The following is a 12,459-nucleotide window of genomic DNA, read 5'->3' as shown; positions in this document are numbered from 1 at the left end:
CCCTTTCTAAATGTTCTGTTGTTCATGACAATGACCCCAGCCTCTTAAAACAATCAGTTGTCAAAGAGCAATTAAAAACTAGTAAGATTTAAACTCACAGATGGACAGTCCAAAATTAATTCTTCAATGGTTACCAAGTCCAGGCCAAGCTTCTCCGCTAGAATTTCAAATATATATTTGTATGAAGGGTCAATTTTCGTTTTCCGATTTTCCCTTGCTTCTCTAAATCTTGCCTAAAGAATGAAAACCACAGGGAAAAATTGTTAATTATGGGAAAAGACCACCAAAAAAATTACTGTGACATAAAAGTGACACTTGAAAAATCTTATTATAAGCAAAACCTGTCTCTCTTTTAATGTTTCCTGGAGATTTGGAATGCCGCTCATGCTTCGATGATATCGGGATGATTTTCGGGAAGACTGGGAAAGCACTTCAGAAAGCAGGGATTGGCCCAGTCGTACTGCAGACTTAGGTCGAACTCTATATCCACCTTGCTCATCATGCTCAGAAGCAGGGACATTAAGAAAATCACTTCCAGAAAGAGCAGGATCTCTTTCAGAAAGAGAGCCAGTTTCTACCGTGGAGGCTGCCCCTGTCACAGAGAGCGGAGCCTCTTCGTCCAAAGGAGGAGGGGCCTCTTCTCCTGGAGGGGGCGGAGCCTCATCTCCCGGAGGGGCGGTACCTTCTGAACCAGGGGGTGCTGCCTCTCCAGAAGAGGGAGGAGCTTCTTGCCAAGAGGGTGGACCACCTTCTTCAGAGCTCATGTTGGCCGTGTTTTCCTGCCACCGGGCACCTGAATCTTCAATACCTAGAATTATACAATGTTTTCTTGTAAAACTGTACAATAAATGGAATGTTCTGTGTTAATTTATTCCTCCCCTTGAGCCTGGACAGGTAGCAAAATCATCTACTTCTCCCTTCCTACATTAACTGAAGAAGCTAAGCTCACAGGACTAGAGAATGATTTTTTAACGAGGGACAGCACACATATACCTAGGGTCCTTTTGAAACTATAAGAGATCCTCCTGACTATGATATGCCTCTAGGGGACTGCCACTCCACACACATCCCATCCCTGTCATAGTAATTACTGCACCTGATGGGAAGGTACCTGTCCTCAGGTATGTAAGGGCTGAAAAACGATTGAAAACCACAGCATTAGAGCTGAGATACTGACTTGTCCGAGAGACAAGGCAAAGAACCACACGGACGGAAATATTCCTTGCATGGAGGAACTCCGTGATACAATTCACTAATCACTCAACCGTCCAGCCATCTCATCTACATACGCATATCCAAGAACCCCCAGAAAGCATAAAACCTCCTCTTAGCAGTGTGCAAATTAATAAAGGGAAACCTCATTTAGTATGTTTTCGGAAGGCCAGCAGGGGGAAGCTCTCACATCCTACCAGCCCTACCACTGGTTGTGAATTGCAGACCAAATAGCAAGAGCCTGACCTTGTACATGGATACTACTTTCCTATCCCGCAGGATTTATGAAAGACTTTCCCTTCCCCCAGCAATAGCCCAGGCAATGACAGGCTGTCACAACTCAGCCAATGAAAAGCCACTATACTTCCAGATCCCAGCTTACTCCAATGGACTTTTTGTTTATAACAGCATCCCCCTAAAATGTGACTGTGACTATTTATTAAAGCAATGGTATCATATAAAGTATAAATCTGACCTACTCAATCAGAAAAGCTCTATATACAGGAATACAGAAGTTATCATGAGCACATTAAGCAGGAAAATTAGGAGACACCAGTGGAACAGGAGAAAAGGTCACTTATAAAGAAAGAAACCATATTATAGGACAATAATCAAACTTCCATCGAAATAAACAAGTTTTCAGGATATGGCTAAGATCCAGAAGCCAGGATAATAGTAAACACTTGAAGAACACAACAACATAAAATTCCAAAGCAGAGATTTCAAAAGAAGACAGAGAAAGAGGCTTTTTAATGAGAAATTCTGAGGACACTGGTGCACACCTGGCCTAAGTAAGACGGTCCTTCTTGTGGAGGGACATGAGCAGCCCTCCATAAGACAGAGACAGCCTGTAACCTGCACCCCACAGCTGCCCCCTCCAGCTTTTCCAAAGATCCTATAAACAGCTGAAATGGTTTTCTTTGATATCCTAAATTGGCCTACTCAAGAACAGAAATACCCCAACTGACCTACCTTTTTGCTGCCAGCTAAGCACTCGTGGCCAAGACATGCAAAAAAGAACAACTGTTCCCAAACCAACTGCAGACTTTTTTTTTCTCATCCCCCTTTCCTCTCTCTTTTATAAACCTCTCTTCTCTCTCCTTTATAAATTCCAGGTTTTGTCTTTGTTCCTTGACCACAATCTAATGTATACCTTCTTCACATGTGAGTACATTTGCTTGGAAAGTAACTAAGTAAACATCTCTGAGTTATTTTTGGACATAATGATCTGCAATACCCAGGAGTTGTGGGACACCTGGGTGGCTTGGTCAGTTAAGTGTCTGTCCCACTCTCGATTTTGGTTCAGGTCACGATCTCACGGTTCATAGGATCAAGTCCCATGTTGGGCTCCATGCCGACAGCACAGAGCCTGCTTGGGATTCTCTCTCCAACTCTATCTGCCCCTCCCTCGCTCTCTCAATCTCTCTCAAAATAAATAAATGAACTTAAAAAAAATACCCAGGAGTTGTGTTTGCATTATCTTGGCCTAGAGGAGTTAATTGTACTATCTATAGTAGCTCAAGAACAAGTATAATGATACATACTAGGGAAGTCATATCAACTGCCTGTCACTCTGTTCTAATTTATGCTTTTGAATTCTGCAAAACAATTCACTCTACTCAGTAGGAGAATCATGCCCATTTTCAAAGGATATTGTCAGGCATGGTTGTCTAGTTTCTGAAACCAAAGCAAAATTTACTTAAATTTCAATATAATGGTAAAACACATACACTGACTAAGCTCACTAGCACTAGAGAGATTCTCTGTAGGCAACCAGTGCTCTTTCCACCATTATTTATACCACTATAGAGTCACTATTATTTAAGCCATCAAGGAAAGGTGAAAATTAAATCATGATAGTATGTTTAAGAAGTCAGGGAAGTATTCAATTAATCTTACTGATTTTTTTCATCTAAAAATGGCCACTATTTTTTTTAAGGGTTGGCACAGATTAAATTTTCAGAAAACGTTATTATCCAACACAGTTCATTCCCTGAGGAGTCCAGATTTCTGAGATTCATGGCACATAATTTCAGAACTAGAAAAAAAACCTTAGAAAGTATCTAGTTCAGCTCTCCCTTTTTACTGCTAATGAAACTAAGACCCACAGAAGTCATAGGTCTTACCCAATCACACAGACAAAAATGATCTTTCTAAATATCAGATCATATCATATCACTGCCCTACTTCTGGGTGCCAAACACAAACTCTTGTGTCCTCCAGGGCTTTCCTGACTCGGTTCCAATCTCTCCAGTTTTCTTCCATTGCCTTTGCCCTGGGTGTTGCCTGAGGTCACAGCAGCTCTGGCAGTTTCTGAAAAAAAGCACTGTTCTCTCACCTCTAGTCATTGGCTGAGAGCTCACAGCCTAACGAAGGAGGCAAACATACCAACCCTTAAAGTTTCATTACAGTCAGCCAAGGTGTGCACGAGAATCTGTAGCATCAGAGGAGAAAACTCAAGAAGGAAATCTCTAAGGAGGAGCTGTCATTTAAGGTAAGTCTTGGTAGGGTACATATGAGTTCCATGGAGAAGACTGGGGAAGTCATATTAACTGTCAACAATTAAATGCCAAGTTCTGGGGTGCCTGGGTGGCTTGGTCAGTTAAGCATCCGACTTCGGCTCAGGTCATGATCTCGCAGTCCGTGAGTTCGAGCCCCGCATCAGGCTCTGTGCTGACAGCTCAGAGCCTGGAGCCTGTTTCATATTCTGTGTCTCCCTCTCTCTGTGACCCTCCCCCATTCATGCTCTGTCTCTCTCTGTCTCAAAAATAAATAAACGTTTAAAAAAAATTTAAAAAAAATAAATAAATGCCAAGTTCTATGCTTGGGGAGATGTATAACAATGCTTGATAAATACATATATTTATATATATATATATATAACACATGACCAACAAGCACATGGAAAAACACTCAATGCTCAACGAAGACAATGCAGATCAAAACCACCAGGAGATGGCACTTTACACCCACTAGGATGGCTATAATTTTTTAAAAAATTTTTGTATTGTCTATTTATTTTTGAGACAGAGCAAGCATGTGTGTGTGCACGCAAAGGCTGGGGAGGGGCAGAGAGGCGGGGGGGGGGGACAGAGGATATGAAGCAGGCTCCGTGCTGACAGCAGAGAGCTTGATGCAGGCCTTGATTGAACTCATGAACCATGAGACCATGACCTGAGCCAAAATCAAGAATGACTGAGCCACCCAGGTACCCCTAAAATTTTTTTTTAAGACAATAAAAAGTGTAGAGAAGGTTGTAGAGAACTGTAAATCTTCATCCATTGCTGGTGGGAATGTAAAATAGTACAGTCTCTGAGGAAAACAGGTTGGCAGTTAGTTTCTCAAAAACCTAATCACAGGGGCGCCTGGGTGGCTCAGTCGGTTAAGCGGCCGACTTCGGCTCAGGTCATGATCTCGCAGTTCGTGAGTTCGAGCCCCGCATCGGGCTCTGTGCTGACAGCTCAGAACCTGGAGCCTATTTCAGATTCTGTGTCTCCCTCCCTCTGACCCTCCCCCATTCATGCTCTGTCTCTCTCTGTCTCAAAAATAAATAAACATTAAAACAAAACAAAACAAAAAAACCTAATCACAGAATGACCACATGAGCCAGTAATTCCAGTCCAGGGTAGAATTTTACCAATTCCATGCAAGAGAATTGATAACATCTGTTCACACAAAAATCTGTAGGTAAATGTTCATGGCATACCTTGAAATGTGGCATACCTTATAATGGAATATTATTCTGTCATAAGAAGGCATGAAGGACTGTTACATGCTAGAGCAGGGATGAACCTTGAAAACACCACACTAAGTGAAAGAAGCCAAACACAAAAGGCCACATATTGTATGAATCTTTTTATATGAAATATCCAGAAAAGGCAAATCCATAGAGACAGAAAGTATATCAGAGGTTGCCAGGGGATAGGGAAGGAAGAACTGGGCCTAATGGCTAATAGGCCTGACTGTCTTTTTTGGATAATAGAAATGCTCTGGGATTAGATAGCGATTATTTATGGTTGCACAACACAGTGAATATAATAAAAACCATTGAAGGCTATGCCTTAACATGGTGAACTTTATGTTATGTGAAATAAGCTTATAACTCAATTTTAAAATGCTATTTTTAGGGGAGCCTCAGTGGCTCAATCCATTAAGCTACCAGCTCCTGATTTCAGCTGTGATCATGTTCTCACAGTTAGCAAGTTTGAGCCCTGCATAGGGGCTCTACACTGTTGGAGCCTGCTTGAGATTCTCTCTCTCTCCCACTCTGTCTGCCCCTCCCCTGCTCTCGTTCTCTCACTTAAAATAAATAAATAAACTTAAAAAAACTGTTAACAGGGTGCCCGGGTGGCTCAGTCGGTTAAGAGGCTTACTTCAGCCTCTCAGGTCATGATCTCAGGCGTGGTCTGTGAGCTCAAGCCCCGCATTGGGCTCTGTGCTGACAGCTCAGAGCCTGGAGCCTGCTTCTGATTCTGTGTGTGTCTCTCTCTCCACCCCTCCCTTGCTTGCTGTCTCTCTTTCTCTCTCTCAAAACTAATAAACATTAAAAAAATAATAATAATAAAGTAAAAAATTGTTAAAAAAAAAACAAATAAAATGCTATTTAAAAAAAACGATAAACACTGCAGTAAGGAAATGACCAATTTATTGACCATCTGTCAGGAAGCTTTAGTTTGGAAAATTTCCCCTCAAACCCACCAGGGGAAAAAAGAAGGCATTTTAATACTAAATTAGAAAGGTAAAAAAGAGATAGAATTAGTTTAGGCACAGATGACTGTTAACCCTCTGTAGGCACCAGTTTCCCCCACCCCTTACTCAAATAGCTATTTGTGATCTTGCAAAGAAAGAATATTAAAGCTAAAAATGCTTCATTTAGTCCTGAATATCACCAGTTGGGTTAAAGAGTACCTATGGTTACTAAGGTCAGGCTGAATCCCTAGCCTTAGAGAAGGAAATTTCATTGAAAACAAGTATGAAAGGGAAGAAAAAAATGAAAGCTTCTCCCCTGTTCCTGTGCCACAGCCCCAGCCGCCATGCAAAATGGTGTAACTACTATGTGCCCAGGGCCACGATACTCACTCTGAGAGGCAGAAAACAAGGAGACTTTTGTCCTCAAGGATTCACAATGCTATTGGAGAGAGATCTTCGCAAATCAGTCAAGAGTGTGAAACTGCAGAGTTCTACTGGAAAATAATTCAGAGAAGGGAAGAATTAGTGTCAACAAAATAGACAAAGAGGATTTCATGGAGGATTTGAGCATAAGTTGCATTTGAAGACTAAGCTGGATTCAATAAGAAGAGAGGGAAGAAACCTAGAAAGAAAAGTAAAGAGGTAAAGACAGGAAAGGCTATGAAGAGGTCAAAAAAGGGAGAAGTTAGTAGGGGAAAAAAAGCTTAGAATGATGTCATATTATATTTATTCTTCCAAATGACTACAAACAGCAAGGATTCAGAATCAATTAAAATAAGTAAATAACGAATGATAAAACATGTTTTTTTTAAAGCACAGATCTTAATGCTAATATGTTAGAAAACTGTCTCAGTTCTTTTTTTTTTTTTCAACTTTTTTAATGTTTATTTTATTTTTGAGAGACAGAATGTGAGTGTGGGAGGGAGCAGAGAGAAATGGAGACGCAGAATCCGAAGCAGGCTCCAGGTTCTGAGCTGTCAGCACAGAGCCCAACGTGGGGCTTGAATCCATGAACCATGAGAACATGACCTGAGCTGAAGTTGGACACCCAATTGACTGAGCCACCCAGGTGTCCCCAAATTGGCTTAGTTTTGCCAGTGATTTTTTTCTAGCACTCCTAAGTAGTTCTGAAAATCTCATCAAAAATTCATCAAGTTTTGGGGCGCCTGGGTGGCTCAGTCGGTTAAGCATCCGACTTCAGCTCAGGTCACGATCTCGCGGTCCGTGAGTTCGAGCCCTGCGTGGGGCTCTGGGCTTATGGCTCAGAGCCTGGAGTCTGCTTCCGATTCTGTGTCTCCCTCTCTCTCTGCCCCTCCCCTGTTCATGCTTTGTCTCTCTCTGTCCCAAAAATAAATAAACGTTAAAAAAAAAAAAATCTAAAAAAAAAAAAAAAATTCATCAAGTTTATCATAAGATACACAGAAAAAATCCATTTTGACTGACTCTGCTCATATGCTAATCTAATAAATGCAATCTATAGCTTCAATTCAGGTAAACATTTCACTATAACATATATACACTTTCCACCTCTATGTGTGTCGTCTTACCTCAGTTTCCTTGGAACTTAGGTGAAACTGTTTAAGGAGGAATAAAAAGCATTTAATTTCTGAAACATTAGAATACTTATATGTTTCATGAAAGAGTTTAACTTGTGCTCTACTAAGTGCTGATATCTATGTACCTGCATATATTTTTTAAGATTTTATTTTTTATTTTTTTTTAATATTTATTTATTTTGAGAGAAAGAGAGATAGAGTGTGAGCAGGGGAGGGGCAGCAAGAGGGAGATACAGAATCCAAAGCAGGCTTCAGGCCTCTAAGCCGTCAGCACAGAGCCTGATGCGGGGCTCCAACTCACAAACCGTGAGATCATGACCTGAGCCCAAGTTGGACACTTAACCAACTGAGCCACACAGGAGCCCCTTTTAAGATTTTATTTTTAAGCAATCTCTATACTCAGTGTGGAGCTTGAACCCACAACCCCAAGATCAAGAGTCAAATGCTCCACTGACTGAGCCAGCCAAGTGCCTCAATATTTCAAGCTAAGGGCAGGATAAGCTCTTATTCTGTGAACATTAAAGAGTGTTTATGGTTAATAGTCTATGAACAAACACTGAATATAAAGAAACTGATAACCAGGTATTAATCACTATTGTGAGTGAGAAATAAATAAATTCTAAATAATTTGTTATGCTTTAATATTTTTAAAATAAATCACATATCTAACCATGGGGTTTGGGGTGATATTGGGGTTTAGAGGCAGTGGCCAAGAAAGAATTCTTGAAAATGTCTTTGGTGCAAAAAAGATGATTTTATTAAAGCACAGGGACAGGACCCATGGCAGAAAGAGTTGCACTGGGGCTGTGAAGAGTGACTGATTATAAACCTTCAGGTTGGGAGGGGGTCAGGGACAGCTTAAGTCTCTAAGGAATTTTGGAAGCAAAGTTTCCAGGACCTTGAAGGGCTAGCTGTTGTTAGGAAAATGTCATTTATTATATTCCTTAGTAAAACCTCAGTCATGAGACTATTCAGATGGACATCAGGGGCCATATGCTTGCAGTATAATTGCCAACATATACTTGGGGGTTAAAGTAAAGAAGGCTTGCAAAGGAATTTTTATGTGTTTTAGTAGACTCACAGGATCTTGGGGGTGGGAGGAAGGATCAGGATAATAATAAGCCAAGATTCCATTTTGCAAAGTGTCATCATCGAGGCAACTGGGCTCCTAGAGGAAGGTCACTCGGCCTGTTTCAAGGACTTGTAAATGGGCTATAGGCAGTAAGGGAATTTCATTTCTCATTTGCCTTTGTTTCCCACATCACCATGGCAAGCACTTAAACCCCGTTACATCTTGATGAGGGTGATATTAGGGCTCCGGGAAATGGAGTCTATAGGTTTCTGGAGATTACGGTATGGATAAGATTGCCTTTTTCTTGCAGTTCACGAAGTTATCTGTAAACTGAAGGAGACTCCTGTCCTGCATGCCTGTGATTTCTCAGTCACCCATTTGCTTTCTTTCCTTTCCCCTGTTCTTGAGCAGCCAGGAGTGTCCGAGGAATATCTCACATATCCCACCTGGGGGCAGGGAGGAGGTGCTTTTAGCCTGTACTTTGCCCTCAGCTCGCCCCACGCTCCAAAATAAATAAATAAATTGCCCAATAAATAAATAAACCACGGCCCATGTGGGGAGATCTTGCCTAGGGGAAGTGTAGAATTCTTCCTCTTAACAAAATAATTTAAGATGCATTTTCTACATGGCTTTCAAATGCCAAATCGTACTGGGCATGTAATAAACTCTGAAAATAAAATACCAGCTTACCACTTCCAAAGACTGATGCAACCATTTAATTTTAGGTTAGGAAATGTATACAACTACTTTATTTAGAATTCCTAAAAACTGTACCAAAAGTTTGAATAGAGTACATAGTTGAAATGGGAAAATCTTAGTAAACATGAATTAGCTTACTATATTATTCACATTATATCCAATTTGTACGTATGTATGTACATATGTATGTATGTATGTATATATACAGAGAAGGTTGATTGTTCACTGCAACATGTTTGTAACAGCAAAACAAGTGCAAAAACAAACATACTTCCTGGAAACATCCAAAAAATGTCCCTTCTAAAGGACCCATTGTATACCTAAAAGGAATATAACACTCTGTGTTAATTATACTTCAATTTTTAAAAAGATGTTAAATATAGTAGGTGCTCAATAAGTGGTAACCAATTACAAAAAAAGAGAGAGAGAGAAAGAGGAAGGGAAGGAGGAAGGGAGGAAGGGAGGAAGGGAGGAAGGGAGGAAGGGAGGAAGGAAGGGAGGGAGGAAGGAAGGAAGGGAGGAAGGAAGGGAGGAAGGAAGGAAAGAAGAGGTAGGAGGAGAACCCATTTAATTGAACTGCAGTACTAAGGCCAAATGCTTGGTTCCTGGACTTGTTTTGAAAGCATAAACAGAACTATAGATGTATTAACTGCATTAACTTAGCTCCACGTACTGATTGGTTCTCTACTTATGTTTTATGCACCTCTTAACCTCAGGCACGATCAATCATTAATTGCTTCTTTACCCCCTACTCCCCGGTTACCCACTGATTGTAGAAACCTAATGGGAAACCAGACAGTAACATTTGTCTTGACATATCTGATTCTACTAGGTGCCAAATAGCTCCTCATTGTGGGAAGAGTGCTTACCTCCAGATTGTTTCAAGGCCCCCTCCCTTAAGGTTTCAAGAAACCCCTTAGCCTCCTCTCATGTACAGAAGCTGTCCCAACGCTTAGCAGGGGGAAGCAGCTTTGGGAATGACCCTTGCCTTCTCCTTGGTTCTGTCCTTCTGATCATAAAGCTTTCTTTGCTTCAGAACTCGTGCCTCAGGCATTGGCTTACTGCTCATTGGGTGGGTGCACAGACAAGTTTGAGCTTGATAATAGTATCCTGTTCAATAAAATTTTAATACAGACACTAGAAATAAAAAGAATGAAGTAGAACTACATCTACAGATGTAGAAAGATCTCCAACACGGATTATTTATATGAAAGAAAAAAAGCAAAGCAAAGCACACTACATAACAGTACCGACTGTATACATTTTTATAAGTGTATATATAAATGCGTATATATGGCATTTCATCTTTTCTAAGATGCACATTTTTTTAAAAGGTTTAATTGGCAACATTTTTTCTTTCATCACATGTTTTCCTTCATGCAGTTACATAACTATGTAATTTTCATTTATGTAACTGCATAAAATTATGATCAGTAATAGTTTAGATTTGATAAAACATGTTAAAAGCTTTCCAGGAAAGATACACAAAAGTTATCACAAGCGATCCCCTTGAGAGAGAAAGATGGAGGGGGAAGTAGAGGAAGAGTTGTACTTTCCAATTTTATAACTTTCTGTATGATTTTTTAAAAAATAGAATCATGTGCCTATTTTACTCATATGTGTATGTATCATATACAACAACACATGACACGTGTTTATATTGTCCCCTGCACCATTAACATTTAGAACCTAAAATTCCCTATGGATTTTAGGATTTGGCAAGATTACTTATGCAATAAAGACGCAAGTATTCATACTTGTCTAGCCATCAAGCAGAGTGAATTCAGGATAAACACCTATTCATTTCTTTCCCCTCCACAGACAACTTGATGCCACTTGCAATCATTCTCAATTTCCACCAGTCCTTCTCCTTAAGTTCAATTTGAAGGTTCATTGCACCTGCACAAAGTCATCCCTGCTCATTTTCAGGAGCAGTTAGGACAGTGGACTTCTCCACGCATAGGAAGACTGAAGTGAGCAAATGACACACCAGGGAGTGAAGCCGACAGCCACTTCAACCTCATTCCTTCTTCTTGCACCCATTTCTATAATCCTATCCCTTCTTGCATTAGCTGATTCCTGATGGTGGAAGGTCTTCTGTGTGCTTGGTGGCTGTAGCTACATATAAAATTAAGAGACCCCGGGGCATCTGGGTGGCTCTGACTTCAGATGAGGTTATGATCTCACAGTTTGTGGGTTTGAGCCCCACATCAGGCTCTGTGCTGACAGCTCAGAGCCTGGAGCCTGCTTCAGATTCTGTGTCTCCCTCTCTCTCTGCCCCTCCCCTGCTTGTGCTCTGTGTGTCTCTCTCTCTTAAAAATAAATAAAAACATTTAAAAAAGAAAACAAAACTAAGAGGCCTCTTCTGGAGCAAAACAAACAAGTTGGGGGGACAGACTGTTAAACATACACTGGATGGTCAGTGTCAAGAAAAGGTGAATTAGCAAAGGGCTGAGAGAGACTGACATAAAAGAGAAACTTCTGGAAAACAACCTGACAGACAAGACATTTGAGTTGGCTCTGAAGAAGAGCTGTCATGAGAACATGGACTAGGGGAGTATTTATTTCAGGCTGCAGGCGGGGGGATAACAGAGTGCAAATGCACCAAAGCAGGAAAAGGGAGAGCTTGCTCGGGAAAAGTGGGACGCTCAGTGATGAGACTTTCGGGGTGCAGGGGAGAGAGGAAAAGGGAGGTAGAGAAAATAAGCTGGAGGGATAGGTATTTAGTCTGCCTTAGTTTTGAACTCTTAGCAGAGGGAGTGAAGAGACTGGGATTTACAAAAGGCGATGACTGAGCTGGGGTTGTGCTGTAGGGTGTTAGCTGGGCTGGTCGAGAGGACTAGCTGGGAGGTGAGAAACTGAATTCCAGCACCGACTGTGATCCCCACCTAGGGAGGAAAGCGGGCCTTCGCATCCCGAGAAGAGAGGGCTAGGGACAGGAGCTCGTCGCGTCCCCGTCGAGCCCCCGCCGCGCACTCACCTGCCGCCGTCCGCAGCTCACCCAGGTCGGCGAGGAGGCCGGGGTGCGCAGGGGGAGCTGCTCCCGGCTCCGCGGCCACCGAGGTGCGGCCGTTGAGAGTCTGGCACCGGTTCGCTCTGGGGCGCCCCGCGTGGGCTGTGCTGAGCGCTGCTCCCCGCGCGGTGCCGGTTGCGGAGCACAGGCTGCGGGGGGAGGCCCGCCCCTGCGCGCGTGCTGTTCTGCACGGGACACGCACCCCACTCCCACCCCGC

At 42.0% G+C, this 12,459-nt stretch overlaps 1 protein-coding gene across 6 annotated transcripts in view; it reads right to left on the bottom strand.

Annotated features, from left to right (window-relative positions):
- Nucleotides 1-7,464, bottom strand: part of DNAH8 (dynein axonemal heavy chain 8) — a 325,383-nt gene extending 317,919 nt beyond the window's left edge. For 4 of the 6 annotated variants that reach the window (XM_042986265.1, XM_042986264.1, XM_042986266.1 and 1 more), the window contains exons 1-3: nt 7,449-7,464; nt 342-808; nt 99-233 (exon numbers count right to left, since the gene is read on the bottom strand). In XM_042986265.1, the coding sequence (XP_042842199.1) occupies nt 99-233; nt 342-764 (558 nt within the window). In that variant the 5' untranslated portion in view covers nt 765-808; nt 7,449-7,464. Of the gene's footprint in view, nt 1-98; nt 234-341; nt 809-7,448 lie in introns of those variants that run through there. The other 2 variants (XM_042986262.1, XM_042986263.1) reach the window with 1 other exon arrangement.
- Between the last annotated feature and the right edge of the window lie 4,995 nt (nt 7,465-12,459).

The sequence above is a fragment of the Panthera tigris genome, chromosome B2 (assembly GCF_018350195.1).
Source record: "Panthera tigris isolate Pti1 chromosome B2, P.tigris_Pti1_mat1.1, whole genome shotgun sequence".
Lineage (NCBI taxonomy): Eukaryota > Metazoa > Chordata > Mammalia > Carnivora > Felidae > Panthera > Panthera tigris.
Note: the sequence above shows the minus strand (reverse complement) of the source record. Positions and strands in the feature narration are given on the sequence as shown.